Below are 24457 nucleotides of genomic sequence, written 5' to 3' on the forward strand. Positions count from 1 at the left end.
AGACGAGCTTAACAACTTCTATGCTCGTTTTGACGCGGACAACAGAGAGCAGATCCTCTACCCTCAGGAGGACAGTGAGGCTGCAACTTTAACTCTGAAAACAGAAGCTGTGAGGTGGACCTTTAAAAAGGTAAATCCTCACAAAGCTCCAGGACCAGACGGCATCCCAGACCGGCTACTCAGAGTGTGTGCAGGCGAGCTGGCAGAGGTGTTCACCAACATCTTCAACCTCTCCCTGAGGCAGTCAGTGGTCCCCACGTCCCTCAAAGCATCCACCATCATTCCCGTTCCCAAAAAATCAGTGGTCTCCTGTCTGAATGACTACCGTCCTGTTGCACTGACATCCGTCATCATGAAGTGCCTGGAGCGCTTGGTCAAAGGTCACATCTGCTCCTCCCTCCCTGACACACTGGACCCTCTTCAGTTTGCCTATCGGACAAACAGAGCCACAGAGGATGCCATCGCCCTGGCAATGCACACCACCCTCACTCACCTGGAGAAAGGGAATACATATGCAAGGATGCTCTTCATCGACTACAGCTCGGCATTTAACACCATCATCCCCCAAAACTTGCCACGAAGCTCGTCGACCTTGGGCTGGGAACACCGATCTGCAGATGGATTCTAAACTTCCTCACAAACAGGCCCCAGGTGGTGAGAGTTGGTAAACACACCTCCTCATCACTCATCCTAAACACAGGTACGCCACAGGGTTGTGTGCTTAGCCCCCTCCTATATTCCCTGTTCACACATGACTGTGTTGCTAAACACGTGTCCAACATCATCATCAAGTTTGCGGATGACACAACCATCGTAGGCCTCATCACAGGCAATGATGAGACGACCTATAGAGAGGAGGTGATGGCGCTGTACGAGTGGTGTCTGGAAAATAACCTGACTCTCAACATCAGCAAAACTAGAGAGATTTTAGTGGACTACCGGAAACGACCAGTCAGGGAACACCAGCCCAGCCACATCAACGGTGTCAAGGTCGAAAGGGTCAGCAGCTTCAAGTTCCTTGGAGTCAACATCACTGAGGACTTCTCCTGGACCCTTCACACAGACACTGCTATCAGGAAAGCTCGCCAGCGACTTTACTTACTGAGGAGGCTGAGGAAGTTTAGCATGAACGCCAACATCACCTACATTTTTACAGGTGTGCAATTGAGAGCTTGCTGACGAGCTGCATCACAGTTTGGTACGGAAGCTGCTCTGCCAGCAGCCGTAAATCACTACAGAGGGTGGTGAAGGCAGCAGAGCACATCACTGGCACGAGGCTTCCTGCCATTCAGGACATTTATCTCCAGCGATGCCTCCGTAAAGCACACAGCAAGGACCACAGCCACCTCAGCTCTTCTCCTTGTTACCATCTGGCAGACGTTACAGGAGCCTGTCTGCTCGGACTACAAGACTCAAAAACAGTTTTTACCACCAAGCCATACGACACCTCAACCACAACACTTAAACACACACAACACAGTCCACAGGACGCACTCAGAAGCTACACTGCAGCTTCACAAGTACTCTGTTTAATCTGCACTGGTCACTCCACTTCATTGTTATTGATATTTATGTTTAAAAAGTGCAATACTGTAATTTTCTGCTGCTCATTCCTGTGCAATATCCCATCTGCCCTCCCGTCATATTTCTTTTCAAGATTTTCTTATTTAATCACTAGTGTACATATATTTATATTTATAGATACATATATATTTAGTCATCTTTTCTCTTTTACCATGTCGCTCTAATATTTTGCTCCTTACTATTTTTCTATTTTCTTTATTATTTTCTTTTATTATATTTTCTCCTACCGTACCATGCTGCTGAGTTACTGCTGCTGTCAAACACATTTCATTGCAATGTTGACCCTGTGCTAACTTGCATATGACAAATAAAACTGAAACTGAACTGAACTGAGATCATGAGTCAGGTGACAGCGATCAGACTCCACTCGAGACTCCACTGGTCTCCATCCAGTGCTGTGGTGCAGACGAGCTCTGTGATCTGGGTCACAGTTGGAGCTTTCAGACGTAGACAGGGGTCAGAGGTGATGCTCTGTGCATCCTATCAGAGTCTGCATAAACGTTTGAGGTCCAACAGCTCGTCTGTTGGATCGGACCACACAGCCAGCCTTCACTCCCTATGTGCATCAGTGAGACGCCCGTGACCCTGGGTCACCGCTGTTCCTTCCTTGAGTCATTCTGATAGATCCCGCCCCTGCAGACCAGGAACGCCAACAGTGCTGCAGGTTTGGAGATGTTCTGACCCAAACTGCACCCAAAATCTTCTTCTAATATCAACTCTGAGGACAACATGTTCACCTGCTCTCTGCTAGATCCCGCCCACTACCAATAGCCATGATGGAGAGCAGTCGCAGCGCTAGGCCTGAGGATCCTGCATGCTGACATCCCTGCAGCACCTTACCTGGCTGTCCTCTGACCTCAGCACCGTTCAGTTATATGTTCGGCTAACAGTGAGTGACCCCCTCTATATTAAACATAATTTCTCACTTTACTGTGATGATGAAGTGAACAGCTGCAGGGAAGTGTCTGAAGTCAGAGTGAATCTCAGAAAAACCCACTTACCTCCTCTGAACGTGGAGGACGCTGGGCGGACGCTGGGCGGACGGTGTCCTGCGCGAGCGCACAGACGAAGCTGCGTCAGAGGAAACGTCTTCCTCCCCTGTGGTTAAATTATCTGCCCCGCTCTCCATTCTGCTGCCATCAACTCTCCTCACTTTCTGCTTTTCCAAGCTCTCGTCTCACATTTCTCCTCCTCTCTTATCATCTCCACTCCTCTCGGTTTTCTTTCCTCCCGTTGCTCCCTCCGGACCTCTGGCGTCACTGTTTCCATGTCCTTTCCTCTATCTATCCTTTCATATTCTCTTGTCTCACCTCCTTTGTCTTTCTTTCTGTCCCTCTCATATCTCTTCCAGATATAATTGAGCCCAAGCTGAAGTTGAAGTGAGGACAGCTGCATCTTTGCTGTGTCTTTGTATTGTTGTTTCAGATGTAAACGTGGACTCTGAACAGGCTCAGACCTTGATCAGGTCAGACAGCTGAATAAGGGGAAACATCTGGAGCTGTAGAGTCTCTGAAAACATGCAGAGGGGTGTAATGAATGCAGATTAGGGGCTTTAGAGATGAAGATGAAGAAGATGAAGAGCCCTTTATATGGGTGAGTGGTGATGATGAGCCTGGCCATCAGCTGCAGCGTGATTGTGTCTGATTAAGTGAATCATGCAGTCTCTGAATCATCAGCACAAAGAGGAAACAAACAAGCTGTATTTAAACCACACGACCGTATACGGATGCTTTTCAAAGTAAAACATTACAATAAATCCAACATTAAAGTGACCACACAGAGACTCTAACTGCTGCTTTTTAGATTCCACAGTAAGTGCATCTAAACACCATTAAAAGTTGAATACATGCAACACTTTATTTACAACTACAGTATTTCATTTTAAGCTAATTAAAAGAGTTAACTTGAACTAAAATGTTATCCATGACGCTGAGCTGCACATGTTCAGATGTTCACTGGGAGTCCATCAGAGTCCCAGAGGCTGAGATGGTTTGAAGATGTGCAGAGGAGGGAGGGTAGAGGATTAAGGTGGAGCTGCAGGGAGGAGGAAGGAGTGAAGGAGGACATGAAGAGGGCTGGTGAGACAGAGGAGGATGCTGGGATAGCTAAAGGAGAAGAACTGAAATTTTATAACAGGATGTTATAAAGTTATAAATGTTATCATTTTTAACAGAGTGTTATAAGTTAGTGAAATGCACCCTGGGAGTTGTAGTTGTTCACAGGATTTTTAATTAGAGATTTTCTAAAACACTGAGCTTCGTGCTTGTCTGGTGAGGTGATGTAACGTACAAGTTAAAGGAAGTTTCATTGTTTGAGGGTCAAAGCAAGTTTTGGTAAACTTAAATTCTGCCCTGGGTCCCAACCTGATCAGCCTAACACCAAACTCCTCCATCAGAGTGAACCTAACAGAGTTTGACTCAGACAAACTCTCAAGTTGCTTCTGTTGCATTATAATCACAGCTGCTGCTTCTGTGGGCTTTGCTCTGCACATTTCCATCTATGGGAGGATGAACTCTCAGCTCAGTGGCTGCTGTGTAAACTGAGTCTGACAGCAGCCTCTGGGTCTTTCTGCAGGTCTCTGTCCAGCATCAGCTTCACTTACAACACCTGACAGTGTAACACTACCAGCTGCTCACTAAAGTATTCTCTCATATCAGATCACATACCTGTTACAGCGCCGCCTCTCTTGCTGCTTAATGACTGCCTTACTTTGTAAGACACCAGAGCTGCTGTCAGTTTATCACTTTTTGTGTCTGTGAACACAACATTTCATCCAAACTCAAAGTTTACCAACCCATCTATCCACCCACCCACCCGCCCATCCATCTGCACATCCATCTACAAATTAGGGTTGTGCGATATGACCAAAATCTCATATCCCGATATAAGACATTTATTATCCCGACAACAATACATATCACAAAAACTTTACATTTTCTGTAAAGTTTGTGAATCTCGGGTTATTTACCGTAATTGTCGGGCTATAAGCCGCTACTTTTTGCACAAGCTTTGAACCCTGCGGCTTTTAGTCAGGTGCGGCTTTTCTATGGATTGTCCATGATTTTTGTCATATCGTAAGACGATTTGTTTTGTTTGTCCCGCTGTCGTACGGCACTACGTTGCCTGGCGGAAGGGCATGTGATCAGACACACAGCATCGGGGTTCAAGAGTGGTATGTTGGTCACATGTCCATCCGCCAGGCAACATAGTGCCGTACAAAGTAGCGCAAAAAACAAACTTCAAAGTAGCGCTACGCGCTCAGCGGGAGGCGTGGATGATGAGCGGCGATAAACTTGCGAAAAGTACTTATTTAACTCTGTTACTTTTTCTGTCTCAGTAACTTTACCTTACTGGGTTACTTTGTCAGATTCTGTGTTGCTGAGTTTGACCTAAATATTCTGTTATAGGTTGCACATGAATTTTGCAACTTTTAGGAATAAAGTATATCATCACTGCTTTGCTAACACACCCCTCCACCCTGACCTCCACTCTGTGCTGATTTTGTGATTCTGGGGAGCTTTGCTGTCCCATGTTTCAAATGTGATGAATGATGACTGACTGAGGGACACCGCCCTATCGTGCCTCTTTGACTCTCCAGATCTTCAAAATAAGCTTCATGCTTTATTCAGTGAGACCTGAAAGCAGTGACTGAGACCATGAACTCATCAGGATGATGTTCACTGAGCTCAGAGATCAGGGGAGTGGGAGGCTCAATCGCTCAAAGACTTCTATACAATCAGACAGCCAGAGGAGTCGCCCCCTGCTGGCCATCAGAGAAATTGCCACTATAAGACAACTGTGCAGTGGATGGCGACCTACATGCATGTTTCATGTGTTCAGGTTATGGCTGCACTGGACTGATGTAGTGCAGACAGAGGAAAAGGTAGCAGGTAAAGTGGGCTTGGCCTTTATTGGAGGTGACCTCAGGTTGGCCCGAGAACTTGATGGATGGACCACATATCTACATTTGCTGTGGACTGCTGCAAGTACATCAGTTGCTCGCAAAGGACAATTTGACTTCATTCATGTTTCTACTGACATGACAGGAGCTGCCCCGTGCTGGGCATCAGGAGGAACGCAGGTTTAAGGCGCTTCAGTCTGCAGACCCACAAGCTTTGCCCATTTTTTCCGCCTCTGGTGGCGGCGCTCCGAGAATGCAAACAGAGAGTTTGTTTAGAGGAGATAACAATATTTAAATTTTATAATCAGGTTTGCAGCTGCTTGTATGAGCTGAATCATTACAGCTCTAATTCGCTGCACACGCTAAAGTATTCTCACTGCGCCTCGAGTCTGCAAACAGTTAACAAGTTCTCGAGTACACACACTCACACACACACCGTATTCACAAAAACTCTGTCACGCTTAGCCTTTCCCTCCAATCAATTTGCGACACTCTTGTCTGAAACGTACTTTAATGTTCCAGGGCTCTTTCTTCTTGCCACTGCTGTTTAACACACTTCTATATGATCCTCTTATCCCCCCACCCCCGTCGTCTTTTATCAGCATGGAGCATTCGAGCTTCTCTCGCTGCACATCTTCACATCATGCAGTCAGACTCCTGATGACAGGTGATTGGACTGCAAGCCGGCCCCTCCCCCCACACGCCTGTCCTGCACGCGTGCAAAGGAGCGGCCACAGATTAATGTTGTGTTTGGTGACGTCGTGTTAGAGGAAATAAGGGAAACTTTACACAACACCTGCACCAGTGTCCTCTGTGTGTCTGTGTGTGTGCACCGTGTTTACATGACTTTGTGAGGACCAAAAATTGCTACTATAGTTGCAACTTATGGGGACAAAGTGTTCGTCCTCACGAGTCTGAAGACATTTTTGAGACTCAAAATGTGGTTTCAGTGTCAGGGTTACAGGTAGGTTAGGATTATGGTTAGGGTTAGACATTCATTTTTGATGTTTAGGGTAAGCAGCTAAGGAAAGGGTTATGTCATTTAGATGTCCTCACTAAGATATGAAGACAAGTGTGTGTGTGTGTGTGTGTGTGTGTGTGTGTGTGTGCGTGCGTGCGTGCGTGCGTGCGTGCGTGCGTGCATGTGTGTGTGTGTGTGTGTGTGTGTGAAAGAGAGTTTGTGAAAGAGCGTGTGAGTGTGTTAGGAACAGAAAGTGCTTTTGAAGCTGTGTTGGTTGCAGCACTCCTGCGTTGACCGTGTTGTTTGGACTCGTGTTAATCTGAGAGAGCAGAAGCCAATTTACAGAGCCGTGAGTCTATTTCACAGATGTTTGACCACACACACACACTAACATACACACACACACACACACACAGAAAGAAAGTGTAAATGACGCTGTATCGCTCAGGGCGTCTGACATTTAAACACTCCTCAGAAACGTGTGAGACCGAGACGGAGAGCCATGCACAGCTTTAATGGAGTCCTGCTAACATGCTGACAGAGAGTGAAAAACACATTTTTAATACATCGATTCATTTAAGTGCATCTTTTCATGAAATCCTTTATCGATGGCATCCAAAAACATCCTTTCCATGTTTTATTTTTTGGTGCTGGCTCATTGTATGAGGATAAAGAAGATAACTCTGCAGGGATCCTGTGGTGATGATAACTGAGTCATCAGCAGCCGTGATATCAACAGCGAGGAGGTTCTTTGGAACGTATGAAGGAGAAGACTGAACACACACATCCAACAGTTTCACTCAGTGACTGCAGGGCGTCTGAACCTCACAAGCAGCTTTCAGCACCTTACATGACCCTGGTAGATTTAGTGCCTGAGCCTAACCGCTTCGCTGTTCTCATTTCATCCTTCAAACATTCCTGATGAGCAACTATGCGTTACATATGCCTCAAGAAAAACCAATACTTTACCAAAATCAGTTTATTGAAACTCATTTAAAATTTTTGCCATTTGCACTTCAGGGCATCTGAGAAGCCCAGGTGGTACCAACAGTCATGTGACACATGATACAAAACTAGGATAGGTCCTAAAAACTCCCTGAAAAGCCTTTCAGTTATTCAAAATGCTGCAGCAAGAGCAGATTTCTCCTATATTGGCTTCCCTTCATTGGCTCCCTGTTAAATCCAGAATTCAAAATCCTGCTCCTCACATACAAGGTGCTGAATAATCAGGCTCCGTTTTATTTTAATGACCTTATAGTACCACATAACCCCATTAGAGCGCTTTGCTTTGCTCTCACACTGCAGGCCTACTTGTTGTTCCTAGAATTTTTAAAAGTAGAATGGAACCAGCTTGCAGTTTGGATTCAGGAGACAGACACTATCTCTACTTTTAAGATTAGGCTTCAAACTTTCCTTTTTAATAAAGCATATAGTTAGGACAGGATCAGGTGACCCTGAATCCTCCCTTAGTTATGTTGCAATAGGTGTAGGCTGCTGGGGGATTCCCATGATGCATTGAGTGTTTCTTCTTCACTCAGTATGTGTTTATACATCTCTGCATTTAATCATTAGTTATTATTAATCTCTGGCTCTCTTCCACAGTGTGTCTTTGTCCTGTCTTCCTTCTCTCTCCCCAATCGGTCGCAGCAGATGGCCGCCCCTCCCTGAGCCTGGTACTGCTGAAGGTTTCTTCCTGTTAAATGGAAGTTTTTCCTTCTCAATGTCACCAAAGTGCTTGCTCATAGTCTGATTGTTGGGTTTTCTCTGTATTATTATAGTGTCTTTATCTCACAACAGAAAGCATCTAGAGGTGACTGCTGTTGTGATTTGGTGCTGTATAAATAAAGTTTAATTATGTTAATAGAGGTGAGGATAAGTGAGATTCATATACCAGGACATGTGAGTATATTTCATTATCCTGCCATGGTCTCACTCTGGATGTTTTATAGTTAGAAACAACACGTAACTCTGCCACTGATCTCACATAACACTATGATTACACACACACACAGCAGCACTCTCCACAAAGAGATGTGCTAATCAGAGCTTTTTATTGGCCACTAAACGAGCCACACCACCCACACCTGTGTGCTTTAAACAAAAGACTGCATGACGTTCCAAATCTGTGAATACTTTAAACTTTCCACGGCAGACGTTTCCACAGAGGTGCAGTGAAAAGCAACAGAAACGTAACAGCGGGAAAAAACTTGAAACTCTCCAAAAAATACTTATGAGCAATTTTGCAGCATTTTTTCTGCATTTAATAAACTTAATATTTCATAATTTCATTAAGAGTAATCTGCAGGTTAATCAATAATGAAAATATAATAATTAGCTGCAGCCCTGAGCACATTTCCACCTCCACACTGATCCATGTGGGATGTCAACGATATGTGACAGCCTGTAATGAAAAGGAGCAGAGGTTATCTCTCTGCCCTCTGAATAATGAGCGCAGTATGTAGAGGCACAAACGCATTTTGGACGGAAAATAGGTTTTTATGAAAGAGCTGCTTCAGCTGCACGCTCTCTCACACGTCTGTAATTACAAAGACGCATTCATTCACGCACTCACAGATGGAGCGAGTGGCCCGAGTTTAATCAGCCCCTCCTCCACCCACACCAACCTAGATGAGTGTGTGTCCGTTGCTTCAGTCTGCTCCCACAAACATACACACACACACACACACAAACACACACACACACACAGTGGCGTTACCTGAGATGATGGAGGCATGTCTGAATTCCTCAGAGAAGTGGATCGGCTCGTATGGAGACGTCTCGTAAAACTCCTCCCCTGAGGAACAGAAAACAGAAACATGTTCAGTGTACAGTCCCAACCGTCTGTATCTACTCGCGCACGACCTTCAAAGGTCTCCTGTCTGTGCATGAAAACGTTTCTCAACCTCCAGAGCCAAAAACCCAAACCTGCAGTTCCTCTAACGACCAGCGCAGGCAGCAGTGAGTCCTCATGGACTCCCATGTTAACTCACCTGTTTAAATTGTATTGTGGTAACTTTGGTAAATCATCTGAACATTTGACCTGGTGTCAGTGTCAGACAAAATACTCACGATAGCCTTTAGTTTCACACAGAGAAGCAGAAGTGCTGTGGTTTAATGATACTGTATATATATTAAAAATACACAATAAACTTAACAGAAATGTTTGTATTAAGAAACATAAGTCCGCATGTATGATGAGCCTCTGAAGGTCTGACCTGAAGTATTTTACATTCAAACCAGAGTTTTACTGGAAGCAGTAACCATCAGAAATCACTGTGAGCAACAAAAACCACCACAGAGTGCCTTCTTACAGCTCATGGTGTTCCACAGGGCTCTGTCATTGATGTCAGTCAAAGAGGCTACGCCCCTTTGACTGACAGGTGGATGGTGACACAAGCAGCTGTAGCTGCTAGCTGTCTACTAGGACTCACCTGAACTCGACCTCTGGTCTGTGTTTGTGCTTTTGGAGCCTTTTGGAGCCTTTTTAATGACATCATGTGACCAATAATATGGCTGCTGTGAAGTTACTGTACTAACTTCACAGGCAGGGATAGCTCAGTAGGTAGAGTGGTAGCCCCATGATCAGAAGGTCGGGGGTTCGATTCCCCTGAACAGCTACCCTAAGGTACCCCTGAGCAAGGTACCGTACCCTACACACTGCTCCCCGGGCGCCCAATGGCTGCCCACTGCTTCACTGAGTGAATGGGTTAAATGCAGAGAGGAATTTCCCTACGGGGATCAATAAAGTTCTCCTTCTAACAGAGCATCCACAAAGGCAGAGCTTCAATTTAGATGGTTTTTTTTTTATACAATTAGGGGATGCAGACTATTAACCACACAAATATAGTCCAAAAAACCCAAAATGGCGACGGCTGAAACACTAAAACCTATGTGCAAAATTGCGTGCCTTTTTTTTAACACTGAGCCTGTTAAACATAAAAAAAAGCATGATCATTTGTCTCCTTTTTGAACATTGTGTTGTTTCAAGAATGAAAGAGAAATTTAATGTGAGAATTTGTTGTGGGAACAGTAAAAAAAGCTCCTATATGACAGTTATTTTCTCTTCTCGATCTTATCCCCAGTAATTTTTTCCTTTATGGGACTTCCACGCTGAGCCGAACCCGACTGTCATCCTTTCTCATGTTTCTAATTTTATTGGAGCTTTACCGCTAAAGGTTTCTGTTTGTCAGAGAACGCCGTGTTCACACGTCTAAAATGAAGCGAGGACGACAGACAAAAGAAACAGAGCGCTACAGAGAAGCCAGGCCTGCAGCACTGAGTCACACACTCAAACAGGAAAAGAGCTGGATCCGGATCATTCTGGAAACTTATCATCACTGCAGCTCATTTAAATCAGACAGAAAACAAACATGGCTGATTACAAAGCAATCTACATATCACGCTTCCGAGAACATTCAGAGCAATTCAGCAGCAGTTTCAGTCCACAGGAGCACAGAAAACTGTTGACAGCAGCTTTGGTGTACCTGATCTTCTGGAATATAAACAATTTAAGGCTTAAACAAGCTACTGTGACATCATTCCACTTCTTGTTTCAGCTCTACAGCCGTTCACGCAGTCATCGTGCAGTGAAGCATGTGTGGAGCGTAGAGAAGCTTACAAGAATAAAAATAAATTATGTAAAAATAAAGTTGTGACTGATGTGACTCACACTGAAGTTTCTGAATTCAAAAATAAAGAATGAAGATGATGGACATCTTTGCTTTTTCTTCAGATGGTTTGAGCCGTCTTTTGGGAATACCCACAGAATTGGTAACCTGACAGCAGATGGACCGCTTGACAGAGGCACATCTGAACTCTTTCTTGGAAACTGACTGAAAACTACTGAGCACTGCGTCACTATGGTCAGCAGGTAATTGGATGAAACATCTGTCTCTCACAAATCAGTCACCTGGAACTGTTGAAAAGTTTTTTCTGGAGAAAACTATTTGCTGCTGTTCTCTACTCTCAGAAATCTGAAGGAACAGATGTAGTCGATACTGTCATGGTCCGCGGCCCGGCGTCCGAGGTGCTGATGGGATGCCCACTCCCGTGGGCGTGGCTGCTAACTCCACACCTGCATCCCATCCCGGGCGATCACCAGGTGGACTATTTAATCCTGCCCAGCCTGCTGCTCCACGCCAGTCCGTAGTCGTCCTTCTGCGGTAACGTACACCTGCGGGAAAGCCCTTATGTAAACCTATCACTAACACTAACACTAACTCTGCCTTGTATACTCAGATCACAGCTCGGCGTGTTTGAGCCACCAGCCTGTCCACCTGCCTGTCCAGAATTTGGATCAAAATCAGCCCCAGCCGCCTCGACCTTTCTGAAGCTTCTCCCCACGGACCCTCACCCCTCCCTCCGGTTCCCTCGGCCCCACTATCATCGTAAGACGCGTACTCTACTTCCCTTCGTATGCTGCCGTTTTCCCACACCCCAATAATCCTTTTTTCCTTTTTCTGTTTCAGCCTCCCACAGTCCCGCTCTCGGCGTTCCTGCGCGATTCACCTCCCGGTCCCTCGGTTTTTCTGGTTCCGTGCGTTTTTTCCCTTCTACCCTCCCAGGACACCCTCAGTTATAATAAAGTTTATTTTTTGTTCTCTCGTACCGCTGTGTGTGTGTGTTCTGCTCCTGGGTCCAGCTTGTGCATATGTATCATGACAGATACATATGCAAGGATGCTCTTCAACGACTACAGCTCGGCATTTAACACCATCATCCCCTCAAAACTTGCCACGAAGCTCGTCGACCTTGGGCTGGGAACACCGATCTGCAGATGGATTCTAAACTTCCTCACAAACAGGCCCCAGGTGGTGAGAGTTGGTAAACACACCTCCTCATCACTCATCCTAAACACAGGTACGCCACAGGGTTGTGTGCTTAGCCCCCTCCTATATTCCCTGTTCACACATGACTGTGTTGCTAAACACGTGTCCAACATCATCATCAAGTTTGCAGATGACACAACCATCGTAGGCCTCATCACAGGCAATGATGAGACGACCTATAGAGAGGAGGTGATGGCGCTGTACGAGTGGTGTCTGGAAAATAACCTGACTCTCAACATCAGCAAAACTAGAGAGATTTTAGTGGACTACCGGAAACAACCAGTCAGGGAACACCAGCCCAGCCACATCAACGGTGTCAAGGTCGAAAGGGTCAGCAGCTTCAAGTTCCTTGGAGTCAACATCACTGAGGACTTCTCCTGGACCCTTCACACAGACACTGCTATCAGGAAAGCTCGCCAGCGGCTTTACTTACTGAGGAGGCTGAGGAAGTTTAGCATGAACGCCAACATCACCTACATTTTTACAGGTGTGCAATTGAGAGCTTGCTGACGAGCTGCATCACAGTTTGGTACGGAAGCTGCTCTGCCAGCAGCCGTAAATCACTACAGAGGGTGTTGAAGGCAGCAGAGCACATCACTGGCACGAGGCTTCCTGCCATTCAGGACATTTATCTCCAGCGATGCCTCCGTAAAGCACACAGCAAGGACCACAGCCACCTCAGCTCTTCTCCTTGTTACCATCTGGCAGACGTTACAGGAGCCTGTCTGCTCGGACTGCAAGACTCAAAAACAGTTTCTACCATCAAGCCATACGACACCTCAACCACAACACTTAAACACACACAACACAGTCCACAGGACGCACTCAGAAGCTACACTGCAGCTTCACAAGTACTCTGTTTAATCTGCACTGGTCACTCCACTTCATTGTTATTGATATTTATGTTTAAAAAGTGCAATACTGTAATTTTCTGCTGCTCATTCCTGTGCAATATCCCATCTGCCCCCCGTCATATTTCTTTTCAAGATTTTCTTATTTAATCACTAGTGTACATATATTAATATTTATAGATACATATATATTTAGTCATCTTTTCTCTTTTACCACGTCTCTCTAATATTTTGCTCTTTACTATTTTTCTATTTATTTATTTTTTATTACTTTATTTTATTTTATTTTATTATATTTTCTTCTACTGTACCATGCTGCTGAGTGACTGCTGCTCGTCAAACACATTTCATTGCAATGTTGACCCTGTGCTAACTTGCATATGACAAATAAAACTGAAAACTGAACAAAAACCTGTAGGTGTTCCTCAAGGGTCCGTTCTCGGGCCTCTTTATCTCCATGCTTGTTGCTTCATAAAGTCTCCTAACATCAGAGCTGAAGATATGACTGATATGGTATATGATATGGTGAAAATCTATATATGTGTTGTATATACATGGACAAACTAAAACACAACAATAAGATTCTGTACTCTCTACATCACAAAACTCTGTTTAACCCTTACATACTGTTCAGGTCAGACACATTTTGACCTTTGACAGCAGTAAAATACCCTAAATTTTATTATTTCAACCTGAAGTTTGATCACCTTTCTCATAGTGATCTAAAGGTCATATACATATATAGAGGTTATATACATTGAGCCTGTTCCGAATTGAAATTGACCAGTGTTTACCGAGACGTATTTTAGATCCACCCGTCTGAGTCAAATCAAGGAAAACAGTGATTTGGAATCTTTAATCTTGAGACCGGCACCAGCTGGACACGACCATGGTTACATTCTGCTGCGATATGAAACCCATTACTTCCTGTGGCTTGTGCTTCATATGAAAGGTTTACAGCTGCAGTGCAGATGGACACTCGTATGCCGTGACCATGGCGTGTTGTGGCAGACATTTTTGAGTGTAAAAGCACGCAGTACCCATAAAGACCACGGCTAAGGAAATGACAGAGCAGAGCGTTACAGGCCGCATTCGTCCCCTGTGCACCTGCAAACACAAGCACCGTGAGGAGTCACCTGAGCTGCCATTTCAGTGAGTGCAGGAAACACCAGTCAATCTCCCATCACTGCTCTGAGTGCTCAGGAAGCAGTTCGCAGCCAGTGTAAGTGAAAAGTGTTGATTAATGTTAAAGGAATATTGGTAATTATAGCTGGTGGTCATTAGGGTGTTTTGATAATGTAACAGTGAGGATATATATCTATTTATATCTACTGCTATGCTATGCTGATGATATTCAAATCTACCTCCACCTGACTGGGGATGTTTCATCTTCACTACATCCTCTGTTTGATTGTCTGAGCGATGTCAAAGACTGGTTATCACGTAACTTTCTTACTTTAAATGAAAAGAAGACAGAAATTATTGTTTTTGATAGAAATATGCCTCTGGGACAACTGACTGGCACATTCGGGCCTGTTGCTAACCACCTCACTGATGCTGCTAGGAATCTTGGAGTTTTCATGGATAGTTCCTTCAAACTAGATAAACAGGTCTCTACTGTGGTAAAAACCAGCTTTCACCAACTACGCCTAATTTCTAAGGCTAAACCTTACATACCACACAAAGATCTGGAGAAACTCATTCATGCTTTCATCACTTCAAGACTGGATTATTGTAATTCTCTCTACTTGGGCCTACAATCTTCTCTTCTTCAGCGTTTGCAGCTGGTTCAAAATGCCGCAGCACGTCTCTTGACCGGCACTAGAAAGTACGATTCTATCACCCCTGTTCTGGCAAATTTACACTGGCTTCCTATTAAATACCGAATTGATTTTAAAATTTTATTGTCTACTTATAAAATTCTAAACAATATGGCACCTGACTACCTAGCTGATCTCCTCTGTCTGTATAGCCCTCAGAGAGCACTAAGATCATTGGGCCAACTGCTCTTAGTGCAACCTAGGTCTCGGCTGAAGACCAGAGGAGACCGTGCCTTTGCCGCTGCTGCACCCAGGTTATGGAATACTCTTCCTCTTCATATTCGCGCATCAGATTCCATTCAGTCTTTTAAATCACGTTTAAAAACGTATTTGTTTAACCTGGCATTCAAGGCGAATTAGGGTAATTTACATCTGGCTTTGCATTTAGATTATGTAATTATTTTATATTTTATTTATATCTGTAATTTATATTTTATATTGTGATTTTTATCTGTATCATGATTTTACTGGAAAGCACTTTGGTGTACTTCGGTCTTTAAAAATGTGCTATATAAAAAAATTTTGATTGATTGATTTTGATATTTTGTAACAATGCTTTTAATGGTTATATAATAAATCCCAGCAGATCCAGGGTGTTGTTGCAACTATCAGTGAAATATGCTGAAGTGATTTTTGCTAACACAGGACCTGATATTGTTATTGAAACATGAATCATCAGTTAAAAAAGCCAGGCCTTCGTCAGGAACTGGAATTATTGTTTTTTTATCACTAAACAACAAATTAGAATCAAAAGGTCACTCACTCAAAGTCCAATACACAAAAATCTACACATCAGAGCTGCAGGTGAGCCGATTCATTTAACATCCACTTGAAGTGAAACGGTCCTCCTTCCCCCTTTAGAGCAGAGCAGGAGTGACAGGATTCCTGTCTCAGCCACATATGGAAATAATTTGTGGAATCGTTTATTTTCAGCAGGCGAGACGGTTTTAATTGTGTCTTCACAGGTCTGAGGAAAAAATCACTCAGACAGCTGCAGCTCGTCCACACGGCTGCTGCCAAAGTCATCAAACACACCAAGAAATTGGATCTATCCTTAAATAACTGCGTGTCACAGCACACATTCAAAATCCCTTCACCTCTTCATGCAGAGGCCCCCTCCTCTGCATGAAGAAGCAGGTCGCCCAGGAGAGGTCCGCTCAAGGTGAAGTGAATTTTATCTGCTGAAGCTCTCAGCTCCATTAACCTCTTCAGGCCCAGCAATGAAGTGGCCGTCTACGAGCACCGTCTCAGAAAATGATCGAAGATTTTTTTTTTTTAAATAAGTTTGGCAGATTCCTCAATAATATCACTGAGAATATTTTAGGCCTTTTTAGGCTGAAAGGTGCTGTCTGAGTAGGTGCAGGTACAGCTAACAGCTGATCATGGAGTCTGTCGACCAGCAAAAACCAAAGGAGACTTTCTTGTTTCCACTAAAGCTGATAAAGTTTTTATTGTTTTTTATGGAATGAGCTTTCCCCACCTCACTCCTCTCTCAGTAGTGTCTATACAACCTTCTCAAACTGTCATTTAGATTTTTGTGTGACTCATCCTCCTAGGACACTGTGCACCACTGCACAGCCGGATCCTGGAAAGACAGAGTTTCCCACAGAGATCATCGAGTTTTACATCTGTTTTCATTCCTGAGTTTCTGCATTTGTGAGAATGCTCGGTCTCTCCTGACACGTCACTCCCATGTGCCATGTTTCAGCTGCTGTGAGAGCTTTGAGCAAAACCAGTATCTTTTCCTAAAACTAACGGAGCCATTTTTCATGCCTAACCCTTACTTGCAACAGAACATCCAAAACATGAATGGCACAAACAACCATGTGTGAAGGCTAACCCAGCGATGATCTACGTAAAATTATACTCTCACAGTTACTTTGCATAACTTTCAGATAAATTTACTTCCTGCCATAACTCTGCATCTGCCGTACATCTTTAATTTGCTGTAATGTTGGATAAAAAAATTGGAATTAAAGAAAAAACTTGAGACTTTCTCTGAAGGGACTCCTGTTTCCTTTACAACATCATGACCAGTGCTGTGGTTGTGCTGTGCAGGGTCCATCAGAGATTCCCGTCATACTGTTGGTACAAACTGTCACAGGCTGGGTCTCCGACCCAGCACTTTGAGTTTTCTTTGTATTGTTCTTATTTTTTGAGATGTTGTTAGTTTTGTGTTATTTCCTATTTGCCTTTAGTTTAGGCAGTTATTGTTCCTGGGTTTTCTATGTTTGAGTTCTTGCATTATTCATCACGTATTTGGTATGTTAAGTTTGTATTGTCATGTCTAGTTTTAGTGTTTCCTGTTTTATTCTGACAGTGTCATGTGTTCTTTGGTCATTGTATTTAGTTTCACTCCTCCTGGTCCTGTCATTAGATTCATGTCAGTCAGCTGTTTCCTCATGTGTCTCCACTTCCCCTGATCACCTCATGTGTGTATTTAAGCCTTCTGTTTTCTGCATGTCATGGTCGGGTCGTCTGTTTATCTTACCAGAGTTACAGTTACAGTCATAGTCTTCGCCTGTTTTTCCACCATAGTCATAGTTACAGTCTTTGTCATAGTATGTCATAGTCTTTGTTTCTTAGTGGGTTTTTTTGTCAGTTTGCTTTAGGTTCCTGGTTTTAGCCCTGCAATCATCCAAATAAAGGATCGCTTTCTGTTTAAACTTACAACTCCTCGTCTTCATCTGCCTTTGGGTCCTGTTTCCATTCACATCGGCGCACCCCGCCGTGACACAAACGCAGCACGGGAAACACTGAACGTTACGTCACGATGATCTGCAACACCATCAGCATCACTTTCTGCTGCAGAAATGCTCACAGAGCAGAGAACGAAACCCACAAACATTGAGAGTCTGAGAGTCCATACTGTTGGATCAGCAGGGAGGTTTGAGGGCCAGACCAACTCCTACTAAACTTCTTCACCTGAACTTTACACCTGTTAACAACCAGCTGTGACCAGCATCATTGAGACTGAATGACTTAACTCTGAAAACCTGTTCAGCTCCTGTTTCTGCCTCACAAGAACAAACAGCCTGCTACATCCTGGAGGGTTTTGGGGTTACTGAGTTCGGGGCTTTCCAGTTTGATCTTCCATCAGAGTCTGCTGCGCTGCTGCTGTTTCTCCATGGCTATGAAGCCCGCTAACTCAGGTCAGTGTTCTGCTAGCACACATTAACACTGACTCCACATTTTAATCGAATACATAGCTGCAGAGCACATTTTTCAGGTGTCAGGCCGCTGTGGAGGGAAACCTTAAGAAACAGTAACAAACAACTCCATCGACTCTCAGCGTGACTTTGAAACAGCGTGTTTGAATAGGAAGTAGAATCTGTCTGCTGCTTGTTGGAGGGTCTTTAGAGGAGGAAAGCAGAACAGCAGAAGCTCGATTTTCTAATCCTCAAATCAAATCAAATCAAATCACTTTTATTGTCACATCACATGTGCAGGTACATTGGTACAGCACATGTGAGTGAAATTCTTGTGTGCGAGCTTCACAAGCAACAGAGTTGTGCAAAATACAATAATGTAAACAAGCAAAATACAAGAATGGCTACATCTGAAACTAATAAATATATGTACAATATATAATAGTATATGCATTTCTGGATGTGTATACTAAATATTTTTGTGTGTGTGTGTGTGTGTGTGTGTGTACACATATTTTACAAATTAAATAGAGTAAACAATAAATAAATATATAAAATATACAGAGTGAGACATGTGCAAAACAGTGGCGTTACTGTCCTGACCCACTTTTAGCTTTTAATGCCTAAACCTAACCAAAGAAGACAAGTAAGGCTTCGCAGGGTCACACAGGCCTACAGGCGACTGAAGACGCCACGCCAACCTCACTTGACTAGGTAAAAGAAGCCTTTTCCAGCCAATGTGCGAGTCCTGCTGGATGTCACTGGGTAAACTGTTTATAAAGAGGACGCTGCATCGGAGGTTCATGGAGCTGGGATGACAGGAAGGACTACAAAGCAGAATGGTGGGTTCCTGGAACGTGTATTCCAGTTTGATCGAATTAAGTGGAACAAATTTCCTCTCAGTGTGAATCTGGTATTCTCATAAAAGATGGAAGAGGATTGCTGACTCCCCGTTTGAAGAATGTGGAGCGTTGCATGCTGCTGCGTGCATTAGCACATCCTATATATTTATACCTGAGCTTTAAGCTGCATGCTCTCTCCCACACAAAACATACAACATGGCAGGCAATGAGGCGGGTGGGTTGTAATTATGCAAGCGCCTTTGTTTCCATCTGAACGTGTTGGGCTGTCAGCAAGTCTCCAGCAGCTGTTCCTTCACTGCAGCATATACATAACACTGTGCACTAACACCTCACAGACCGACCACCGCATGTGTCCTCAGTCAGGACAATCCAAACAGGAAGCTGGATCTCTGCTGCATCACAGCGCTGTTCTCCTCACTGCACACCTGTCTTTGTTAAAGAGACGTGTCCACATCAACCGGTGCTCGAAAGCTGAGCTGATTTCTTTATTAATGAGTTAATGATGGAAACGTAATCGGCAACAGAAGCCGTGGTTTCAGGCCTCTGCTAGCAGCTCTCACAGGTTCTTGTCACAGAAATGCTAACTGAAACCAAGAGGAAACAGCTTAAACACGTGTGTGTGTGTGTGTGTGTGTGTGTGTGTGTGTGTGTGTGTGTGTGTGTGTGTGTGTGTGTGTGTGTGCGCGATATCAGTGTGCTGCCTTTGACATATTACGTGATGTTTACATCCTGATGTTCCGCTGCTCAGCCTGCAGCAGCTGATATGAGCTCACCGGTGCCTGCAGCACACGGAGGCTGGAAGTCTGAGTGGAACCTGCTGAATTTAGTTATTTCTGTAGCTCAGAGTTGATTCTGAGCTACATAGAGCAGCACCAGCTCCACCTGTGCAGGTTCACACTCTGTTAACCTTAAAGTTGCCCATTCACTTCATACAGGAATCCTTAGGGATGGGAATTAATAACAGTGTAGCAAATCTGATTCTGTTATCAATATCAGTTATCAGTTCAATATCTTATTAAAAATTAATCACATGCCACATGCTCAAATGCACGCATGCTGGAGGTATTTCTCCTCTTTTTTATGATCAGTTTTAGGGTCATTACTCAAAAAAGTAATTATTGCACATATTATACGGAATACTTTTCTTAAAAGTAATGCAGTACATTACTTAATTACACCCAGGATAAAGACATTTGTTACACTACTTGTTACGTTACTTTCATGTTACTCTGTAAAATAATCTGAAACACACTGTCTCATTATCACCAATCAACAATATAAACCTACAGACTACAGCCCCACACACCAACACAAATCCCTGACCTAATGAGGACACACGTGATCTTTCTCTTAGTGTTTAGGTATGAACACAAAGCCGATAACACAAAACAAAGATGAAAAGGCTAAACTCAGCTTCACCATAACTCTGGGTTCTTGGCTAGCTTAGCATTACCATGCTGTCTGTGCAGGTGCTTGCGAAGAGCCGAAGTTGTGCTAACAGTATAATGCAGTCTCCACTTTACAATTGCGCTCTCATTCTTTTGTGCAATAAAAATAAAAGTAATGTTCACTATTTTCCTCACACACGAACTGAAATCAGCTGACCTTAGTGAGAGTGCAAGAACGGATAAGTGGGAAAACTGATGATTGCAAGGAATTGGACTACTGGGAACCGTTCGCTACAAGAACCGGTTCTCGATTCCCATCCCTAGGAATTCTTTTACAGACTTAACTGTTCCAGTTTTCACCATCGTCCTCGTTATCATACAAATCAAACTACTTCTATTTAGACTACTCTAAAACAATAAGCATGTCGCGAACTTTGAACTTTAATTGCATTGTGTGGTGGTCCTGATGAGGGAAACTCTGCTTTTTTAATGATGCATGTGTGTTTGAGCAACATTGTCTCAGGACCAACCCTAATCAGGAACCGGTGCCCAGGGCAGCTCCTGATCTCGCCAGGACCTCATCTGGCAGGTGGGCTTAACGAGACTTCCAGTGAGTGACTCATGTGAGGCTGTGTCAGGTGCATCAACCCCTCTTCTACATACAGCAGGTATGATACTCCTCGCATCATGTCGCTTGGGTCACGTGTGCACGTTCTCAGTCCGCAGCAGGACGGTGCTTCCTGCCCTATGATCATTCCTGAAACACTGACCTAACCGCTGCTCGCCACAAACACTGAGTGTGATGTTGACATGCGAGCTTAGCAACACAGCCGCCGATCAAAGAGCTTTCATCCTGCAGTTGAAGCGGACAGCGGCTGATTCCGTGAAATGTCATATTCAGCCAGCCCTCAGATGCAGGGCTGGGTGAATGTGACATTTCACGGCGTGCTGAACCAGGACCTCCAAACCACCGGCTCCTGTTCTTCTTCTGCTGCTGTTTTGTTTACAGGTCTGCACTGAGCCCGGAAACCTCAGCGGCTGATTTACTGCCGCATTAATGCTGAATCCCCCCCACAATTGTTTTCCACCCGCGAGCATTCGTCTGGCATTTAGCAGCACCGCGCCCTCCTGCCATGCCGCTGGCACCGCTCCTGCCTGTAGTTACAGAGCTGAGATCATCACATCCCGCCGAGTTTCAACTAATTTACTCTCACAGAGTAAAATGATAGTTTGAGAGAGACAAACCGAGCTGCTGCAACAATAAACAGAGGGAAACACTCCCGCGCCTCACCTGCCCATCTGATCTCGTTTCATGTGCCGAGGCTTTGACACCAGATGCTCGCTGTGTTCATGAGGAAATAAGAGAAATGCTGACTCCCGTACGGGAAGGATTTCTGATCCGGCAGCCTCTGTAAATAAATGCTGCCTATTTCTGTCCACAGATTGGTACTGAGAGCAGATGAAAGGAGAGAGTGCCGCTGTGTGTCTGCAATTACTGCCACGAGCAGCTTTTGCATCCTAAAAATGCATTTTTACAAAGAAACAGCAGAGAAAAGGTCACTGTGACCGGATAACCAACTCTGTTAATGATGTGAGGAAGAGAAGCTGGAAACGTAGGGCAAAACCAAAAAATATTCCCATATTTAAATCAACCACCACAAAACTCCAGTTACTCCACCATTGTGGTGTAGCTCACCTCCATCAGGGTGTTGTCATTCTAGAGTAGCTTTGCATGATTCTGGAAGGGGCTGCAGTTCCTCAGAAGCCTCTGTGACATCACACAGACCCGAGCAGAAAAAAAACTTAATAAACGGAGTGTTTAGAGCATTTACATGGATCACTGCACACACACTGAAAACAATTAACTGAATCAATGAAACAAAAAACTCGTTAAACAGTAAAAATATGAGTCTGAATAATTATATTTGGTTTTATGAGCATATCTAAAGCATCACTGAGTTAGCTGATATAATCTCAGAGTGTGCACGGCTCGGTTTGATGTCTTAATGACTCTTTACCAGGTCATAGCTATTGCTCACCTTTAATAAAAGAGGAAAGGAGTTGAGCTCAGGTTTGGACCTTGTAAACAATTTGTCTGTCCTTGCTCTCACACAGCTTTATATATTCTAATTGTCATTCTTCCCATTTTTCACTGGACCTGCTGCAAACAGAGCAACGTACACTGAAATAAAAAGCGAGCTTCCGAGCAAACAGATGCGCAGCAGCCTTAAAGCAAGCCAACAAATACATGCAGTGACCTTAAGATTAAAAAGGCGGCGTAATGAGCGGTTACGGAGCGCTGACATCATTTTAATGCACGTCCTCATTTAAATTTTCCGCTCAGCCATACGGTTAATGATAACACAGCGACTGTCTCCGCCTGAAGGTTAATTATCAGCAACATGTTCCTGAATGATGAGCCACCTCGAAACCAGGAGAGTGTGTCAGGAGCAGAGGAAGTGGAATCATATTCTAATGAAGACAGTGTGTGTGTGTGTGTGTGTGTGTGTGTGTGTGTGTGTGTGTGTGTGTGTGTGTGTGTGTGTGTGTGTGTGTGTGTGTGTGTGTGTGTAAACAGAGCAGCCCACAGGCACACACACCTGCAGTGGCATGCACGTGTCCAATGACTGCCTGTACAGATTATGAATACCTGGTGTGAGCTGCAGTACGTCGTACTGACTAATGTAAATACTCTCATAGGATCAACACCTTGTAGTTTCAAGCAGACGAGACTTTTCGTTTGTGTTACGCTCAGCAGAACTTCCACACGTTTCCTGTGAGTCTTTGTTTCTGCTCGGGTTCTACACAATTCAAATGTCTGTTTTCTTCACTTCAACAAACTGTCAGGGTTCCTGGGTCATTGACCCAGTATTTTCAGTTCATGTTGGCTGTTTATCTTCTGTATGTTCCACTTCCTGTTGTATTGTGTTAGCCTTACTCTGTGTGCATTATGTTCTAGTTCTCTTCCCATTTATCATTAGTTCATTATGTTCAGCTGTTCACTCACCTGTCTCTAATCACTCATCATTCAGCCTGTGTACTTAAGTCCCTCAGTTTCATCAGTTCAGTGTCGTGTCACTGATGCTGTCACTGCTGTCTATTCCACGTGTTTGCCTTTCAGTTCAGTCATTCAGTCAGTCAGCCAGCCAGCCTGCCTGCCTTCTTCCCCGTTCTGTTCATCCTGCCACTCCAATAAACACCTTAATTCTCACCACGAGTCCAGCGTTTGGGTCCCTCTTCTCCACATCCACACAGCAACTCCTGACACAAACTACTGCAAAAATGAAGCACGGATTCCTCAAACTACAGCTGTATAATTAAACTCACTGCATAAAAACAGTACTTTTACAATTAGAACAGATATCGCTTGACTGACTCCGCCCCTAATTCCTTAGAGCAACCTAAGATTGCATCAACTCCCTGTTGCTTTACCATTTAATGCTGGAAGGCAACCCGTCTCCCTTAAAGCAGATGACTTGTAAGCTGGAGAGGAAATGGCAAAAAGTCAGAGCTCTGTTGAGCCAACCATTCCTTTATCGTTAACTAGTAAAGACTTCATGAACTTCTTCACAAGTAAAATTGTAACCATTAGAGAACAAATTACAGATGTAACATTATCTAATGATATTCATTTAGTCTTTTTCTCCAACTGATCTTTCTAAGTTTTTTTCAGTAATTAGTTCCTCAAAACCATCAATGTGTCTTTTAGACTAGGGTTGGGGGATTGGACGAATATATCGACTATCGTTTTTACAAGGGCGATTTATTTATTTATTTGCCCATCAGTAAGTTTGCTAACAATGATGGAGCTAATAGAAGCAGTCAACAGAAAAAAAAAAATAGCGCTGTTTTAACAGCACCCTCTTTCATCTGTGAGCAAATGCACCCTCCTCAGAGTGCGCCCAAATGCTTGTTGATGGAGCTGCAGAAGCTAGTGATCGCCGCATACTCAGCCGGATGGTGGACATGTACATGCTCATGCAAATTAGTTGCGTTTGAGTACTTTGCTCGCACTATACGTCTGGACAAGTAACACAACGCTTTGGTTACATCCTTAGGTTTACCTCTTTCATCTGGTTTAGAGCCAAAGAAATCCCAAAATGGTGACTTCA

At 44.0% G+C, this 24457-nt stretch overlaps 1 protein-coding gene across 1 annotated transcript in view; it reads right to left on the reverse strand.

Annotated features, from left to right (window-relative positions):
- gfra2b (GDNF family receptor alpha 2b) overlaps positions 1-24457 on the reverse strand; it is a 161020-nt gene that overhangs the window by 70915 nt on the left and 65648 nt on the right. The window contains exon 3 of the mRNA XM_085413252.1: positions 9163-9240. Within this exon, the coding sequence (XP_085269378.1) occupies positions 9163-9240 (78 nt within the window). The remainder of the gene's footprint in view (positions 1-9162; positions 9241-24457) is intronic.

This window comes from Rhamphochromis longiceps, linkage group LG7 (assembly GCF_057381845.1).
Source record: "Rhamphochromis longiceps isolate RC_006_pf linkage group LG7, R_longiceps_female_GT1.1, whole genome shotgun sequence".
Classification (NCBI taxonomy): Eukaryota; Metazoa; Chordata; class Actinopteri; order Cichliformes; family Cichlidae; genus Rhamphochromis; species Rhamphochromis longiceps.